Below are 20,428 nucleotides of genomic sequence, written 5' to 3' on the forward strand. Positions count from 1 at the left end.
TCCGATATCCGATCCGATCCGATATGCAAATGTGCAGATCAGATCGGATCCAACTTTAAAAGCTGCGGATATTGGATCCGATCCGATCCGATTATTTTAATGCGGATCGGATCGAATTTTTGGCCATATCCGATCCGATCCGATCCGCGGACACCCCTACAGTAGATATACACTATATTTTATCAATTTTTCATATCTTTTTGCACATACATATCTAGATAATTGACACTAATATCACTGTATATATTTTTTTTCATACTTTTGACTCTCATCACACAATAGATCATGTATTAATCAAATATCCAAATGAAACTAAGACCACAACAATAATTAGTGAAACTATAATTTTAATGTAATTTTTGCCTTACAAATATGTTATATGTGTCTTTTTTTAATTTTAATCTTATATCTGTATCTAAAGCAATTTAATTTTTTATTGTCAATTTTTATTTAACAATATACATAGTGAGATACAGAACAATCTTTCTTTAAAGATGATTGGTCATGCTAGACAAAGATGTGACTTGTATATTTTCGATATAGATATAACTTATGTCAACTTATAAGCAAAGAATAGAGAACTAATCAATGCCAACAATTCAGTTAGTGTTGCTACTGTCATAGACGCTATAAATCATGAAACTTGGCATTATAGATTAGGACATGTCTCAATTGATAGTTATAAAAAATAAAAAAGAGTTATCTTTTTATTGTATATCCATTAAAAAATGAGCCTTGAGAATTATGCCATTATGCAAAATAAAAAGGATTGTCTTTTTATTTAAATCAAACAAAATCTGTCAATTTATTTGATTTAGTACATATGAATATTTAAGAATCTATTTCTACTCCATCTTTTATTCGTCATAAATATTTTTCTCCTTTAACAAATATATACTATATGTTATCAATTTTTCATATTTTTTTACACACATGACTGGATAATTGATATTAATACCATTGCATATGTTACTTTTTTTTCTTCATACTTTTTACTCTCATCACATAATAAATTATGTATTAATTAAATGTCTAAATAAAACTGAGAAGTGGCTTATTTGAAGATGATTGATCATGTTAGACAAAGAAGTGGCTTATATATCTTCGATATAATATAATTTATTACTAATGTCAATTTAAAAGCAAAGAATAGAGAACTAATCAACACCAACAATTCAGTTAGTGTTGCTATAAAACTTGGTATTGTAAATTAGGACACGTTTCAATTGATAGTTACAGAAAATAAAAAAGAGTTATCCTTTTATTGTATGTTTATTATAAAATGAGCCTTGTAAACTATGTCATTATACAAAACAAAAAAGATTGTCTTTTCATTTGAGTCGAACAAAATCTGTCAATTTATTTTATTAAGTGCATATGAATATTTGGGGATTTATTTCTACTCTATTTTTTTGCTGGCCATAAGTATTTTTTAACAATAATAAAAGACAAAAGCAGGTTCACTTGAATATTTTTTTTATAAAAAATAAAAGTGAAATTCCTTTTATCCAACAATTTGTGCAACTAATTAAAACCAAATTTTAAATAAAAATAAAAAACATCAGGACCCATAATGGAATTGAATTTATCATGAGTTCTTTTTATGAAAAATAGAAAATAATTTATCAGATTTCATGAATTGAGATACCTCAACAAAAATAAAGTTATAGAATAAAAATATCAAAATATTTTAAATATTGCTAAAGCATTCATTTTTAAGACTCATTTTTCTAAAATTTTTAGAAATATGCTGAAGCACATTCTCTATATATTTTCAATAGAGTATCTAATTCATCTATTAATAATAAAATTTTGATCAGATTATTTTTAGTAAAATGTCAAACATTCAACATTTCGTAATTTTTGGATGTCTTGTATTTGCTTCGACTCTAATTACAAATGAAAAAAAATTGGATAAAAAAGGAAACAAAGTATTTTTTTTGGCTTTAAGACAAAAACAAAGGATATATTTTAATGGACATTAATAATAATTTTTCATATTTATAAATATAATTTTTTATGAAAATTCCTTTTCATATAAAAGAATCATCAAGTTTCTTATTGATTTGAACATGTTTTCAATTCTAATCAAGTCACTATGACTACATTACATAATCATGATCCTATAGATGTCTTTGATAGTAGCATATTATCTTTCCATACTTTAAATTTATTTCCCATTCAACATACACGGCCAAACATTCCTTCAAGCACAATTGATATTCAATCACAACCAACTTTACCTATCTTTTTAAGTTTACCAGCATTACCAACATCACATACTACCCCTATCATATTATGAATATATGCAAACTAGGGCTGGCAAGCGGGAAAGTTTGCCCTTTGGCGGGCTGGCCCGCCCCGCCCCACCCCGCCTAACTGCGGGCTGGCGGGCTAATCCCGTCAAATCTCCTCTTTTTTTTTTTATTAACTACTAAATAATATATATAATTTCACAATCATATTAATAAATTTATAATTTTTAAAGGCATAAAGAATTATATTCTTTATATCCATAAACATTAAAATCTTTATAATTATAAATATCTAATAAACATAATTATAAACCAAGTTTTCATCCAAAGCATAAGTATAAATATTCTCTCTAAAACAAAATAAACATAAGAGTAAAGTATCGTTTTTGTTCCCAACGTTTGGGATAAGTTCCAAAGTTGTCCCTAACGTTTCAATCGTCCTATTTGAGTCCCTAACGTTTCAAAATTGACTCAATGTTGTCCTGCCGTTAAGAATCCGTTAACAGAATTGACGGCGGGACAAAATTGAGACGATTTCAAAATGTTAGGGACTTAAATAAGACGAAAACGTTGGGAACAAAAATGATACTTAAAAATAAATTTTAATTTTATCCTTCAATAATATCAATTTTTTACTGTACATGGTATTCAATTATTTTTTAATCACATCTAAGTAAATTACATTTAATCATATTATTTTTATTCTAAATAAATTTATTTATTTTTAATAATTTTACACTTAAAGTAATGTCATTTTTTATAAATAAATAAATTTTTACACTTTTATTCTAAATAAATAATGTAATGTGATTAAAATAAAAGTGTAAAATTATAAAAAAAATTATAAGTAATGTGATTAAGTAATAAAATAAAATTATATTATTTAGAATGAAAGTATAAAATTTATTTATTTATAAAAAAATTATATTACTCTAAGCGTAAAATTATATAAAAAAAATTAATTTATTTAGAATGAAAGTGTAAAATAAAAAAATATAAATAATGTGATTAAGTAATGAAAGTAAAATTACATTATTTAAATGAAAGTGTAAAAGTCATTTATTTATAAAAAAATTATATTACTTTAAGTGTAAAATTATTAAAAAATTAATTTATTTAGAATAAAAGTGTAGAATTATAAAAAAAATTATAAGTAATGTGATTAAGTAATGAAAGTAAAATTACATTATTTAGAATGAAAGTGTAAAGTTATAAAAAAAATTAGTTTATTTAGAATGAAAGTGATGTGATTAACTGTAATTCACTTAGATGTGATTAAAAAATAATTGAATACTATTTACAGTAAAAAATTGATATTATTGAAGGATAAAATTAAAATTTATTTATATGTATCGTTTTTGTCCCCAACGTTTTCGTCCTATTTAAGTTCCTAACGTTTCAAAATCGTCTCAATTTTATCCTGCCGTCAATTCTGTTAACGGATTTCTAACGGCAGGACAACATTGAGTCAATTTTGCAACGTTAGGGACTTAAATAGGACGATTGAAACGTTAGGGACAACTTTGAGACTTACCCCAAACGTTGGGGACAAAAACGATACTTTACTCTAAACATAATTTAAAACATAATTATAAATATTGTCTCCAAAGTAACATAAACATAATCCAAACCACTCAATTTTTATTTTCATACTCTTGTAAGTTAGGTCGGAGGAAGTTAGGTTTTGGCCAACAAATTGTAAAAATACTCCCTCACTAAAAAAAACTAAGCTCGGCGGGGAAGCCCGCCTTGCCAAAGCCTATGGTTTAAGCAGTGCGGGTTAGGCGGGTTTTTGCTGTTTGGCGGTCCTAATTTTCCAGCCCGACCCGCCTTTTTTGGTAGGTTACGCGGGCCGACCCAGCGGGTTTAGACCCGTTTGCCACCCCTAATGCAAACCACTGTCTCTGATAGCATGGTCCAATCATCAATCACAAAACAATATCCGATTTTCAATTACTTGAATTACAATTCTCTGTTACAATCACATAAAGTCTTTTTCATTAAAATTTTCACAAATCCATAATCAAAGAGCTATGAACAGGCTATCCTGAGTGATTATTGGCAGAAAGCAATTAAAGTTGAGCTTGAAGCATTAAAGAAAAACAAGACCTAAAAACTTACCACTCTACCAAAAGGGAAACATGTAATCGATGTAAATGAGTATTTAAAACCACGTATAACTCTGATGGGAGTTGGGACTACAGAGAGACACAAAGCAAGGCTTGTAGCCAAGTACTTCACTCAAATACAAGGGTATGACTATTTTGATACATTTAGTCCTGTAATTAAAATGACTATCTTTTGTATTCTCTTAGCAATTATAGCTTGTAAGAACCGGTTTATTTATTAATTAGATGTGATCACTGTCCTTCTTCATGGTGATCTACCTGACGAAGTCTATATGAAGTTGTCCCTTGGTTTAAATGCGCAGCCAAAAATAGTTTGCAAGCTGGAACAATCCTTATATGGTCATAAGCAAGTAAATCGTCAGTTAAACTCTAAGTTATGCTTTGTCTTAATTGCTTCTGATTACTCACCAGTAAAGGCAGATCATTCTCTTTTCACCAAATCTTCTCCAACAAGTTTCACTTCCATTCTTTTTTATGTCGATGATTTTGTTCTAGCGGGGATGACGCAGAAGAGATCAAACAAGTGAAGATGAAATTTGACACTTTGTTCAAAATCAAGAATTTAGGCGAACTAAAATTCTTCTTGGACATGAAAGTTGCAAGGAGTAAAAGAGGGATAACTTTATATCAAAAGAAGTATATTCTTGATCTGCTAAAAGAGTATTGTTTATTAGATTTAAAACCAGCCAGCACACCTATGAATTATTCAATTCATCTCTCAAAGTCATCAGGAACATTATTGAATTATGTTAAGCCATATAGAAGACTTATTGGAAGGTTGATATACCTCACTAATATGAGGCCTAACATAAATTTTGTTATTAGCAAATTAACTCAATTTCTTGATTATTCTATGGATGAGCATTTCAAAGTAGCCTTACATGTGTTGAAATACTTGAAAGAAGCTCCTGAAAAAAAGATTATTTTTTAAGTCTGTTTGTGATTTGTTCTTTCGTGATTTCTCATATTCTGATTAGGGTACATGTCTAGATACCCAAAAGTCTGTGTCCAGATATTGTTTCTTCCTTAAAAGATCTTTGGTGTCATGAAAAAGTAAAAATCAATAAATAGTTGCTCGATCATCTTTAAAGACAAAGAGTATCAAACAATGATTCTTGCAACTTCTAAAGAAATTTGACTTATGTATATCTTGAATAATTTCAAAATCAAGTTATCAAGTCCTATGACACTATTTTATGATAATTAATCCACTAGATATATTATAGCTAATCCAATATTTCATAAAAAGATGAAACACATTGAGATTGATTGCCACAAAATTAGAAAAAAATTAAAATAGTTCCCTAAATTTCGTGCCAATTCTAGTAAGGGAATAATTTGTTGATATCCTTACAAAAACACTTCTACTAAAATTTTTTGAAAAAAATATGTAGCAAGTTAGGAATGTTTAATTTGTACACTTCCAATTTATAAAAGGTTATTAATTAATGTATGAGTACTATTAATACATGAGGAAATGGATTTTTTTAATTTTTTTTAATAATTGAGGAAGTAAAATGTGATCTCCTACCATTAATTTTATAAGTGAAACAAAAAATAAATATAAAAGAGAGAGAATAATAAAAAATTAAAAATTACACTTTACACTCTCAATTTTCTCTAACAATAAAAAGAATCCATTTCCAATGCATGATATATAAAGGTGGCAAGTGATGGATAGTAGCCACTAGCATGAATTATATAAAGATGGTGGGTGATAGTGGATACTATGTAACACTAATAGATGATACTTAAAATTGTTAATGAGAAAAAAATAATAAGGAGGTAGTTAGTATAACAGACATAAATATTAGCTGGTAGCCTAGTATATATTTTGTAACAGAATTAGGCTCAATTTGGGTAAATTACTTAATTAAATTTTTTTTAAAAAAATAATTTAAATAATAAATGACTATATTAAAAGTAATATATAAATAAGTTATTTTATGTTTGAATTTTTAGTTTTAAAAGTATTTATTTTATAAAAATATAATAAAATATAGTAGTATTATGAGAGAAGTCATTTTTTTAACTTATCTGTAAATTCCTAAATAACCTCTTAGAAAACCGTAATTTCATTTTAAAAATTAGGATTTGGATTCTCTAAAGTTTGAATTTTACTTTAAAGAGTAAAGTATGATTTCTCATCATTAATTTTATAGATGGGACCAAAAATAAATATGAAAGAAAAATTATTTAATAATAAAAAATCACACTTTATTCTCTAAAGTAAAATTCAAACTTTAGAAGATCTAAATTCTAAAACTTATACCAGATATTAATATTACTACTTTTTATAAGTTAAAAACTCAAAAAAGTTACTTTTAAAACTTTTCAAACGGCCTTAGTTATGCTTTTTTTCTTTTTTTCTTTTTTGGTTATATATGATTGCAGGGGACCGATTCCATACTCCCCTAATGTTTGGAGTTTTAAAACTCCTTTGCATTATTAACATTGTAATGTATGTTGGCGCAATATCCTAAATAATTCCATTAATAAAGATTTTAATGTATATTGACAAAATTATTAATTAATTAATATATTTTTTGTGTAAAACTACCAATACATTAATTATAACTTTTAAAATATATTTTTAATAAAATAACAATTATGGTTATTACCGAATTTTTTATTTTGATGACTTACTATTGAAAATTTAATATATTCTATTGGTATATAAATTATTAAAATTATTAAATTTGTTTATAAATTCTAATTAATTAATAATTTTTTTATTTATTTTAATTATTTGTTTGATATTATAACTTATCTCATAAAATTTGAAAATTTTTGAATAATAATTTAATTATTTTAATTACCAAAATAAATAATTTGTAACGTACTTACCAATTTACACTATATTTATTTATTTCGTTTACATATGTGTATTTTTTTAATTTTCATATGTCTTGTTTACACATAAAAAATTATCTCATTTATAGTATAAAACGATATATATGTATTTATAAATAATTAAATATAATTTTTAAAAATAATAAAAAATATTAATAATTTAAATTAGACCAAATTTTGTAAAAATGGAATGTTTCAAATAATAGAAAAGATAAACGATTACCGTCCATTTTAAATAATAGAAAATATGAACACGTTAACACGTCTACTGTAAAAGCACATAAGTGCAACGTTAACTGCCTATTGTTGACACAGTTATTAAGATAAAATTAGTTAGAATTTAGACTAAAGCAATTCAGATAATATTTCAAATTTTTAAATGACAAAATTTTTAAATTTTTTATGTACTCTCTTAAATATTAATTTTTAAATTTAAATTATATATATTTCAAATTTTGTTTGTCACATGAGAGTGTATAAAAGTTTGAAATATAATTTAAATATAGGTGATTTATTTGATGACACAGTTAATGAAGATCACGACTCTATCGGTATAGAATATAAAATTTTTTCTATTTAAGTTGGTTGTACAAAATTTGTTACAAAGTTTAATCCAATTTAAATTATTAATATTTTTTTTATTTTTAAAAATTATATTTAATTATTTATAAATACATATATCTCGTTTATACTATAAACGAGATAATTTTTTATGTGTAAACAAGATATATAAAAATTGACAAAAATATATATATATAAACGAAATAAATAAACGTAGTGTAAATTGGTAAGTACGCTATAAATTATTTATTTTGATAATTAAAATAATTAAATTATTTATTTAAAAATTTTAAATTTTATGAGATAAATTATAATATCAAATAAATAATTAAAATAAATAAAAATAAAAATTATTAATTAATTAGAATTTATAAATGAATTTAATAATTTTAATAACTTATATACCAATAGAATATATTAAATTTTCAACAGTAAGTCATCAAAAAAATTTTCTGTAATAATCATAATTGCTATTTTATTAAAAATATATTTTAAAAGTTATAATTAATGTATTGGTAGTTTTACAAAAAAAAATATATTAATTAATTAATAATTTTATCAATATACATTAAAAACTTCATTAATGAAATTCTCTAGAATATTGCGCCAACGTACATTACAATGTTAATAATTTAAAGGAGTTTCAAAACTCCAAACCTTAGGAGAGTATTGTAACATCCACCATGATTGCACATTCAACTCTTATAACGTGTAATTTTTTACTAAGACTTTAGTAAGTAGATAATGATTTTTGTGAATAATATAAATAATAGACTCTAAAACTGGCTCAATAAAATAAAAACATATTACACTTTTAAATTATTCATCTAAATCTTAATATTAGGATAATCATCCATCAAATATATTCATTATTCACGTTATTTAATATTTTTATTATCTATCTATACTTTTTCTTTTTACTATTATAATATTTATATTTTTCTATTTCTTAACTTGCATAACAGAACTTTTATTTCTACCCAAATGAAATCTGTTTAGTATATAAATCAGTTGAAACGGCATATCCATGAAAACGAGAAGTGCATGACACACATACACTACACTCACCTCAGCTCACTACTCACTACTCTCACTCTCCGTCATGGCAACCAACGCCAACACCACCGCCGCTGAATGCATTACGGCCTTCTCCGACAACGGAACCGTGGAGAGCTCCCGTTACTTCCACGCCCGCCGGACAGTCCTGGAGATGCTCCGCGACCGCGGCTACGACGTGCCGGACTCCGAGTTGACTCGCTCCCTTGCCGAGTTCCGCTCGCTCTACGGCCGAATTCCCGACGCTGAAACCCTCCGTATCTCCGTCTCACTTCGCTCTGATCCCTCCAAAATGGTACGAACCTAAACCCCTACGTATACGCATACGAATATACGTACGACTTCTCGTGACGTTTCACTTGCTTAGTTCTGATCTGAATTTGAATTTCTTTCTTACATTCTCTGTCTTTTGTATTGTGTAGTAAGAAATAGAAAGATGCTTCCTTTATTTTTGTTTTTTGAAGTTTATTATGAAACTGCGCTCAAAATGGTACGTTACAAAGGGTTTTTCATTTGAGGTGGGAGAAGAAAAGAAACTAAGCTATTTGATTTCAGAAACGTTTTTTTTTTTCATTTTTTTCCTTCAATAATTGATTAGGTTTTAAAGTTTTGCATCAAATTTTGGGATAGGCAATTTATAAGAAAAGTTTCTTGGTAATATTTATTTACATAAACTTACCAAAAGCCTAAAAATCATTTCTAAATATTCGAATAGTTTAGATATTAATTTTTTATGAAAGGCCTATTAAATTAATATGTATTTTTTATGGATAGAATTTTTAGTATTAAATCTTTTATAATAAAAAATAGTAGCCAGAAGAATCAAACTTTGGCTCTTCGTTAGGTTTATTTATTAAATTTTGTCCTATTTTGTTAAGCATCGAATTAGCAAATAAAAAATAATTTTCTTTAATGTATCCACTTTTATAAATAATACTTTCATCTGTTAATATTTAATTGATGTGCTTGTTATTGGTGTTTCATATATTCATTATTGATTAATGTTTATGTTTGATTTTGTTTTGCAATTTTTTTCTTGATTACTTACTAATAAAAAAGTATCAATGAGTAAATCCAATGGAGTGTTCATATGCATATAATTGAAGTTACCATATTTGCTGTCAAAATTTAGAGGTTTTAACATTTTATCAACACTAGGATAATGTTATTTACACACCTGAAAAAATTTATGAACATATATAGATTTATTATTGCTTTTTTATATAGAGATCTAATTGGACACCAAGTTAGGTGTGAAAAATAATATTTTTGATATCTAGATATGAAATAACATAACAGAAATTAGAAAACTGTTGTATATATCCAAAGGAAGATGTTTTTTTGTTCATTTATAAGAACAACCCTTAATTATTATATTTTAAATCGTGCTAAATAATTTGTATATTTGAAGATCTTGATAGGAGATCGATGAAGCAAAAATCATAAACTGAATTAGTGTCCTCAACCTCAACAAATATTAAGTGAAAAAATGTCATTGACAACTTAGATTATATATCTAATAAGTTAATGGTAATTGCTCACGTGAAGTTATTTTCGTACAAACTAATAATACAAAATTATTAAATAATAATTTAATCAAGGGAAGCTATCTAATAGTTTTGAAGAAGTTAATGTGCATTTTACCTTTTTTTTCTTTTATGCTTTAACATTTTCTATGACCAAGGAAGAGCAAGCCCCACACCACTCTCACACACACACAGAAGGGAAAAACAAAAAAAGATGCTTAAGAGTGAGGATGGTTTTGCTGTGCAGGTACTGGTTGTCTTTATGGGACCCGTTGATATTATTAAAAAACAAACTCTAAAGAGTATACATGACCAGATTCCAGATAAAGGAAAATTGAATGGACTGCTAGTTATCGTGCAAAGCAAAATGACCTCGTATGCAAAAAGGGAACTGATGGAAAGTTATCCATCTAAAGTTGAGATTTTTGAGGTAATTTACCCTCATGAATGCCTAGTTCTTTCTTTTTATCCATTTAGTTGTTTCTAGTGTTCTTCTGCATAATATTTTCAATATCCATGAGACCTGAACGTGAGGTTGCTCAAGCATGCATGAGGGCCTAGCCATTTTAGCATACACTTGTTTGATATGATGATTTTATGTTTTTTTCTCTATACTAATGCATATTTAGTTCTTGCTTTTTGGTGATGTTTTTACCTTCTTGATAGATATGTTAGTAAGCTTCATTATGTATACTAACAGTTACAGGCACTTCGTGCCTTTGGTGATTGAGGAAATAAAAAAAGTTACAAGAGATTGTCTTAAAAGATTGTATATAGAAGGGTATTTTTGGTTTCAGCAAATGTGGACATTTTAATGTCATCAACAGATAGAGTTTCATAAAAGCGATGATAGGAAAGATTTCACAGATAGGAAAAGCTGAGACTAACTTTGCAAAAGAACATAAAAATGCATTTGCATGAATTATCAGCTTCCAATTTCCTGAATTTGGCTTGTGGGGCATCAATATTTCTTGAATTTCCCTTCTCTGAGAAATGGGCTTATTAGTATCAGAAACTCATAATTTTCTTGGAGATGTTTTTGTGTATTAATTTTTTTTGAAGACTAAAATATCCATTTTAAAATTCTTGGGAACTGATTTTGATAATTTCTCATACATTAGTTATAAAACTATATATCAATTTAAAATAGTCTTAATGTCGATATGGCAAGTTTTCATTCTCATTTTTGCATTTACATAAACATCGACAAATGATAATACCCTTTTTTTTCGTGTGTGCTCACTCATGCGCTTAGATAACTGACTTGCTGGTCAATATGGCAAAGCATGTGCTGCAGCCAAAGTATGAAGTATTGACAGCTGATGAGAAGCAAGCACTGCTCATGAAACACAACTTGGAAGAGAAGCAGGTAATGTATCATTCTTAGTATGCTCATGGAATTTAATAATAATGTCACTTTGCTTGAACAATAATTAAAGGCAAACATACTATTGGATCAGAATTATGAATTAGTTATTCACTATTTTTGGCCTTCTTTTTCAGCTGCCACTCATGCTAAAAACTGAAGCCATTGCTCGCTATTATGGATGGGAGAAAGGACAAGTTGTGAAGATCACTCACACTGGTGGCCTCATTCATTCTCTTGTCACTTATCGCTGTGTGGTGTGATGCAAAATTAAAATCACAAATGCAATGCAATGCAAAAATTTTCATAACCAAGCAAACATCCTTATTTACTGATAGACTGATGCATGGTACTGCACAGTTTGCACTTAATTGGACATGTTGCTATGCATTCTTATTTAGAAGTGTAAATTCATAAGAATGGTGATGATTCGACATTTTGGCATGATCTATGGATGGATTTTGAATTAAAAAGTTGTTTATTTTGAATATTCTGTGTGTTTTTTTTTTTAAATACTTATATTAAGAAAATAATAAAATAAAGTTTTGCAAATATATAAAACTAAGTTCATTGTTAAATAGTATTGCATGTCACCTAAATATACAGGCACGCAAAATTTGTTATAGAGCATTTTTTAAAATACCGTCATCATTTGTATAATAAGAATAGAACAAGAATAGTGTTTGATGAGTTATGGACGAAGGCAGAATTTTGGTCGGAAGAAAAAATTCTAGTCCAGACAGAAGATCAGACAAGGAGAAGATAAAGGCAAAAATGGAAGAGATACCAATTTTTTTGCGATGACTGAAAAATTCAAACCAGAATGAAGAAGAAAATTATGGATTCTAGACACAATGGTTGAAAACCTGAAACCAAGAACATACATAAAACCAAATAAAAAATCACAAGTCACACTCGGCATGATGATAAGGGGCAAGTATTGCAAGTATAGACACCCCAAACCAACTTTAAAGTCTGGTCTAAAGTAAGTCACGCCAAGACTGTAAGAATTCTATGTCTAAGTGTGGCTCGGCTACACACATTTTTGATGCAGTCATGATCTAATAACGTCTTAGTAGACGTCGACCTTGAGAGTATGGTCAGATACTGAGATACATAGCGCAATGTTTTCAGTACATAAGAAACATAAATATTATCGGCGAGAAGCATGCACGAAACAGGTGCTCAGGATTCTGCTAGGGTGAGATTATGATCTGGATAGCTGACAACAGAAGAAAACATTTGCATTACAGTATATCCATATATATATTTAAAATGGAGTCTAGCAATGAAGCATGGAAGTAATAAGGAAGGAATTACCCTCAGAGGGAATGGCTTTTTTCACTGAGAGGCTTCAAGCTCCTGCGTGTTTGATGCATTCTCGGAAGTGTCCAAGCAAGGACTGTTTTTTATTTGATCCATAGACTGAGCCTCAAATAATGACCAAGAATTCTTGAACTCCGGGTGAGGCATTTGTTGATTACTTTTCAAGTCCTCGTCTGGCAAGCTAGTCACAGGAAAATTCACCATGTTAGCTGCTTTGCTTTCAAAATGAACCTTCGAAGACATAGGCGAGTCCAGTTTATCCGAATAGTTTGCAGCTAAGTCCGGAGGACTATGAAAGAGAAGATGAGCCACAGTTCGATCAATAGGATTCGTCTGTGTTTCAACATCAGGGACCCTGGTATATCTGTAAGATCATTGTGGTTCATGCACACATCACATGTTAGCATCTTACAAGGGAAAACAAGTGATATCCATAACTAAATATATAGATTAATATGTATTTTTCCACAAGATGAACATGCTTATAGTTTTCATTGAGCATACACTTTTTCTAATACGCATAACTAGTAACATAAGCTCTGAGCTCTATCAAGTTACAAGCAGGTGTTAAGTTAATTAACAAAATTCCTCTGTTCAGTGAGCTATAGATCACCTATTTACTCTTGGCAACCTGATCTGGTGTCAGTTAATCATTTTTTGAATCTTTGGCTTAAGTGGAAGTAGTGGGTCTCACTACCCATAGTCCACTTGTTATGATTTGTTAATCAATTCCCGAATTTCCAAGGGATTAGCGTCTTTCTTTTGTACAGAAGGATATATGATTTTGCAAATGGTTATGGATATTCAAATTATAATAATCGAATAATCATGCGTAACTGAATTACAGTTCAGCGGCATATGCTCATATTGCTGTAACCAATTCCATTTCAGAATTTAGCACAAGAAGAGTGTCTTATGCTAAGGAATTGTTTACAAGTTAGGATTTTGGGGGGAGGGAAGAGGAAGGAGGGGTTTGTAGTGTAAAAATAAATCTAACACGACAAGTCTTTTTTTTCCTTTCCCTTTCCTCCAAAACCCCAACACCCAAATAATCCCTTATTAATATTATTATGATGATGATGATGATGATGATGATGATGATGATGATGACTGACATTTACTCATAAAATAATGCCAGAAGACAAATTTAACTATGACAAATTTCTACTTCTGTGTGAATTTGTTTCCAGTGATGAAAAATCACACACACAAACTTGTACACAAGCACCAAATATTTCACAAATGTATACAGCAACTGCAATAAGTTTTTAACAAGTCATGGCTATTAAAGTAGCTGAGAATTGCAAAAGCTTTCCTGACCTGTTTTGGGTGTTTTTTTCTTCTCTTGCAATGACTTCAAGTTCTTCTCTGCTACTTTTGTTAGTGCTGCTAGTATCACTGGCATAATGCCTTTGAATTGCACTCTGTGCCAAACGGAACAAGCTGTCTCTGATGCAGAGTCTTATTTGGATGTCTAACTGTAGAAAAAGTTTGCCTCGGGATTGTGGCAATGTCTGAATTAGTACATAAATAATCATATTATAATGAATATACTATTAGCCAATAGCTTAACAAACCTTAGATATTATATCCTGAAGCTTGTACAGTATGGCATCTTCAACAAAATCATTATCAACTGCTGCAGAGACTGTATTAGAATCATCTTGTTCAATCGGGGGATCAAGAGAAGGCAGAGTTAAATCTTCATTTTCTAAATCGGTTCCATCACTGAGAGTACTTTGGTTTTCCATGGGAGACTTTTGAGTGATGGATTTATTAGTGCTAGGAACTTGATGACCCAACTGTTGTCTTTGTTTCTGAATAGCAAGCATTGCCTGCATTTGCTGTCGCCTCCTCAACTTTTCAATTTTCTCCTGAGGGGTCATGGTTTGAGGCTTGACCGAGTCCACAGACTTCTTCACAGGATTCATTATACCAGGAGACACTTCATACCCAGAAAGAACAGGCTGACATCTAGGGTCTCCTGGTTGGGTCTGTGATAGCATTGGCATACCAGCATATGTATTAGTAAGGTTCCCATACACAGGTGATGCAACATATGGATTCATCATGTTCTGGTATAGTGTTTGAGGTCCTTGAAGATGCTTCTGTTGACCAAGAATTGAAGAGGGAGAAGGTTGCATGACAGAAGGTGCCAACTGATTCTCAAATTGTCTTGCCATCCCTCCTGAAGACGACCAGTTACCATAAGGGCCATGCAATGCTTTCCCCTCTTGTTTCACCTGTGAACTTTTCCGAGCTTTCAACGAATGTTTCTGCTTCAGGGGCTGCACATGTATAAATTGGACAAAGATCAAATACTTTGTCGGGTAGGAGAAGGAAACAGTAAAATGTAGTTGTTGCACATGATAATGTTGAGATTATTCAGCTGTGTATGAAAAGAAATTGAAGATCTTATCAAACGAGATACACGTTAGGAAAACGATGCTGCCAATGGCTGAAGACGGAAGCGGCACATTATCACAGGTGGCTTGGAGGCATGGTAGTGGATAATCACTGACATTATCATATGAGAGACAAAATAAACAGGAAATTATTTTAATTCAACTACACATACCTGCTGATCCTTTCCCGATGGCTTACATCCACCTCCAGCAGATCCCACATCAACTGTAGTTGCACAAGAATTTTGTATATCCTTAGATGCAGCACCACCAACCTTCCCATAACTGAGAGAAAATGTTTGATCATTGCAATGAGCATGTTCTTCTTTAATTTCCAAAGGCTCAGATCTGTTCCTTAAAGATCCAGCTGGACTTAGTGCATCTACTGGTATGGGTGCTGGACTGTTATTCACATCTTTAGAGGACCAAAGCTCATCAGAATTATCAAGAGTTACATTGCCAAATATAGGGTCATCATTGCTGCAAAATCATCACTTGTGAGAATATTCAGTCAGATAGATGCCAATCTAAAATAACAAAGATCACACATTCTGAAAGCCAAGGGAACTAAAATGCACATATCTATGCAGATAGATGCACATTTTCAAATAAGCACTGTCAACCAATCACTCTTGAACTTCCTTCCCATGTTACCGATCACATGCATGACAATACATCGTAAATGTATGTATCCCATATAAAACAGTTCAAATATCTACTTTACCTGAAAATTCGATCAAGGTCATCAAAACTGCCTATGTTAGCCCAGCCATAATCCACAAAGTCACCTTGCTCTTTACCTTCATTAGCATTTTGGAAAACTTCTGCATCCTTATCAAGCTGTGTAGTCTCTTCTGCCAAACAAGTACACAATTAGGAATGGCAATATGCAGGATTACACATCATGCATGTTTATCATTTCCATAAATGATTCTGGAACACAAACGCAAAATACATCAGCATACACATCTAAACATGGATGTGCTTACTATATACACATAATTCCAGAAGAATTAGCAATTTTACCACCTCTTGAGGAACTGAATTTGCCTAGTTCACTTAAATTTTTAGATACTTCAGTACCCAGAGAGCCCTGATCAATTTTATCTACAGTGGATAAAGACAGGTCGGGCCATGAGTCTTTTCCATAGCCTGAGCCAGATAGTCCTCCACCAGTATCATGGTTGGAACTGCTTCCTATCTTTCTTTCATGAAAATTTGTTTTATCCTCAGGTTTCTTCTGCTCATTCAACTTTGTCCCAGCTTCTTGATTCCATTCTTTCTTGTTGCTAAGATCTTCACTTCCCTCTGGAAAGGGCACAATATGATCATCATTCTCACCAGCTTCACCCCATATTATGTTAGCAAGCTGAAAACAATCCAGTATAAAACATTCATAAACACGAGTAAATTTTACAACAACTTGGTATCCATTTTGTAATGTAAAAGATCACTGTTTGAAGCTGCAATTGAATATAATAGAGCAATAAAGAATTACAAAAGGAGAGGAGGATAAGGATTCCTCCAAAGGAACGCTAACCTCGATTATAATAATAACAAGAAAACCCTTATCTAAACAAAAAAGTAAATCATATAATAATGGTAAATATAAAAACTAATAATATTGTTATATATTTGTTTATTTATAACATTATGAAAGCCAAGGAACACCTAAAGGTTGTGACAACATAAAACACTTTGGAAGGATACATCTGTATGGCAATATATAGTGTTGATAAAATCAATCCTAAGTAAACTTCTATGACATTGTTACTATCTTCCTCTTCTTTTATATTCCTACAGATTCAACATTTATAATCCTACCCAGCCTGAAATATGACTTACATTTCGATAAAGAAAAGTTTGATAGCACAACAATAGCCATTGCATTTTCAAGAACTTACAAATTAGAAATGACAGATATCTATTCAGTATCACTGACTTGAAGAGACTGTTGGGATATGCTAGCACCTATTAGGATAGGTTCATTATCTGTATTAATACTTTAATTTAGAGACATTAGTATGAGACATGAATTACCAATCACTAGACAATAATTGCCAACTATCCTAGAATGTACATCCGCTATACAAAATCATTATGAAAGAAATAATATACAGTTTTCCATAACATAACGACATAGTTATTTCAAGAAATACACATAGCATTTGATTTTTGCGGGTATTTATTTAAATATATTGAATAATGACAATCATTCTTATATTAAAGTATTTGTAAATTCACTTGTCAAAATCAAGAATATATGCGATTTGTGGAGAAAAGACCAGTAGAGCATCTAGTAACTAGTAAGGATGGTAGATTAGGGGCAGAGAGACCTAAGAAAACTTTGCATGAGGTGGTCAAGACTCGAGATATATGATCATAATGGGCTTACTTCAGATATGACACATGACACGGCACAATGGCGTTATTTGAAAGTAAATCTGCAATTTCAAGACCAGCTAAGGGAATCTGAACAGCCAAACGTACAGCCACTTGCCATAAGTTAAATGATAAACATGTCCAATAACATTGAAACCAGATGTAGATATGAGCTACTTGATAGTTGATATTGCTTCTCTGTTATCTGTGTGATAAAATAATCAATTCCACTCTTTATATGACCTGAGGGAAAAGTGTACTTGCAATCAATAAGGAAAATGAAAAGGTGTTACAAGAAGCTGGTAAGCAAGATCACAGGGAAATTGATCCAGAAATAGTGGAGCACGGCAAAGCAAAGTGCATAGAGCTAAAATAACTAATCTAGATATAAGAGTATATGAGAGAGATTTGCTATGGAAATCTCTCAGACTGATATGACTCTCAATCAGTATTTCCATTTTCTGGAAATTCTATCTTCTTTCTCCATTCTTTACACTTGCCTCCAAATTTTTCGCCAATGTAGGTGGGGCTCTGGCCTCTGAATTTGATGGATCAAGGATAGTTTAGTAACGGTATTTGCCCTTTTCTTCTATACTGCTTCTATCAGTGTTACTGTTTTATTTCCATCACTGATTACTTCAGACTTCATACAGTGATTTTGGGTGTATACTTGATTTGGTGAATTACATCTATCATAATTCTCTTCCTGTAATTTTTGTGTTGAGGGTGCTACGTTTCATGCTTACATTGTCACCATCTTGATTATATATATGAAATCACAGAAGACAATGAATCAGAAAGCAGTCACTGGACAAATCGTTGGAGAAGAAATCAGCACATCATCACACAGATAGTATTGACTTTTCTTATCTTTTTTAGGAAACAGGCCTGGTAATTCTGTTAACCTTCCATCTCTTTAGCACTTCGATATTGACCATCTTCATCCCTCCTTACAGCTTCCATATTGTGGTCAAGTCCCAGAAATTTACCATAAGACCCTTTACTCAATTCACGGTGCAAGAAACAATTTTGAATGGTATTGTCCTTTAATGGTGACAGCTTAGTTTTAGTACTTTGATATCGTCTTCTTCCATCTCTTCTTCCACTTTGCAAGAAACATATGCCATTAACAATAGGACAAACCTTGAATCAGTCCTAACCTCTGTTCAAAGTTTCTTCGCATGCAACATCAGTTTCTTAAGTTCTGCTTCAAATCCTATTTCTGCATGTCCTGGAATTCCAGCCCCTCAAAGAATTTTCACTAATCTTGCTACAAAGTTAACTTATTCCCATCTCTTATATTTTACATCGGAGGAATTCTGTACTCAAACAAGTCAGAACTACCAGGAACTGATGGGAAAATGCAGCATATCCAAGTGAACATGTTTTTTTCACCTTGAGGAACTCTTTCAAATACATTCCTATAGGAGAGTAACCAGATTCAAATTAAGGATATCCGGTCTCTCATTGTTTTCCCCTTTAAATTTTTTGTACTTTGCCATGCTTCAATAAGCATGAAGAATTCTAAGAACATTCAAACAAATCATGTAAGCCTTACTTTCCCTTCTGGCTCATAGATGAATCTCCAAAGACACAACAACAACAACTAACAACAAAAGGAACAAACACAAAAAGACAAAAAATAAAAAAACTCCGAAGTAATAAAACAACACCTTCACCTCAATCCTTTTACTCCATGCTTAAATCACACAGAAAATAATCAAATTCATTGCAACAACAGCAAGAATCTAAGCAGTTCTTACAACACCAACACATCTCCATTAATTAAAAAAAAATAAAACAAAAAAAGGAACAAAATCTGGATAATTGACTATGTTCAGAATTTCAGCTAAAAAATTCAAAAGTAAAAGTTAAATAACAAAGAAAGTAGGTTGAGAAAATTTGACTAACCTCTTCGTCGTTCCAATCAAACATCTCTTATAAAGCAATCCACGAAATCGAAACCAGAATCAAAGACTAGGCCGCGAATTAGCTCACTCATCGCCGGAATCACCACAAGATTTTACAGTGAAACGCACACCATCAACTCCAACGACAGAATCGAAACGGCGTCGCTTCAAGCTTCTCCCATAAACACAACAGTGCATGCAAGGTTTCAGAGAGATAGAGAGAGAGAGAGAGAGAGAGAGAGAGAACTGCAGAAACAGATTTCAGTTGCAAGTTGCAGGTTGCAGGAAGAGTAACGCAGTTTCCAGAGAGAGAGAGAGAGAGAGGTGTAAGGTGTTTGTGTATGAGATGGGGTCGAGTGCACGTGACCTCACGTGAGTAGGTGACTGAATGGCTTACAATTGGAGCGTGGGTCCCGCGTGAGAAACACGTGTGAATGGGAGCGTATCTAAAGTAGTGGCTAAGAATGGCCCTATCAAATGCTTTCACCTCATTGGTTATGTTTTCCCTTCTTTGCTTTTAAATATTTTTCACTCTTTCATTCTGCGTTTCGCGTTTCGAAGACTTGTCGTTTCGTCCGCTACCCGTGAGCTGTGTGGGCCCCACCATGGGGCGTTTTCCGTGGCTGTGGTCGTTTTGCCGGTCGCTTTCAATATGGGCC

The 20,428-nt window shown here is 31.0% G+C and overlaps 2 protein-coding genes across 3 annotated transcripts; one reads left to right on the forward strand and one right to left on the reverse strand.

Annotated features, from left to right (window-relative positions):
- The first annotated feature begins 8,900 nt into the window (after positions 1 to 8,900).
- On the forward strand, positions 8,901 to 12,009 carry LOC130957798 (DNA-directed RNA polymerase V subunit 5C). The gene is made up of 4 exons (XM_057884642.1): positions 8,901 to 9,149; positions 10,628 to 10,810; positions 11,636 to 11,749; positions 11,884 to 12,009. The coding sequence occupies exons 1-4, from the start codon at positions 8,901 to 8,903 to the stop codon at positions 12,007 to 12,009; spliced, it is 672 nt and encodes a 223-aa protein (XP_057740625.1).
- Positions 12,010 to 12,604: 595 nt separating this feature from the next.
- Positions 12,605 to 20,106, reverse strand: LOC130954197 (protein LNK2). Of its 2 annotated transcripts, none has more exons than XM_057880927.1 (8): positions 19,771 to 20,106; positions 16,507 to 16,846; positions 16,202 to 16,331; positions 15,651 to 15,957; positions 14,650 to 15,360; positions 14,393 to 14,550; positions 13,067 to 13,436; positions 12,605 to 12,968 (listed from the first exon to the last, which is right to left on the reverse strand). In XM_057880927.1, exons 1-7 carry the CDS (start codon positions 19,792 to 19,794, stop codon positions 13,088 to 13,090), a joined length of 2,019 nt encoding a protein of 672 aa, XP_057736910.1. In that variant the 5' UTR covers positions 19,795 to 20,106; the 3' UTR covers positions 12,605 to 12,968; positions 13,067 to 13,087. The 2 variants fall into 2 exon arrangements, with proteins under 2 accessions (XP_057736910.1, XP_057736909.1); XM_057880926.1 differs by having other exon boundaries at positions 16,504 to 16,846; positions 19,771 to 20,105.
- Between the last annotated feature and the right edge of the window lie 322 nt (positions 20,107 to 20,428).

The sequence above is a fragment of the Arachis stenosperma genome, chromosome 10 (assembly GCF_014773155.1).
Source record: "Arachis stenosperma cultivar V10309 chromosome 10, arast.V10309.gnm1.PFL2, whole genome shotgun sequence".
NCBI classification, from domain to species: Eukaryota; Viridiplantae; Streptophyta; class Magnoliopsida; order Fabales; family Fabaceae; genus Arachis; species Arachis stenosperma.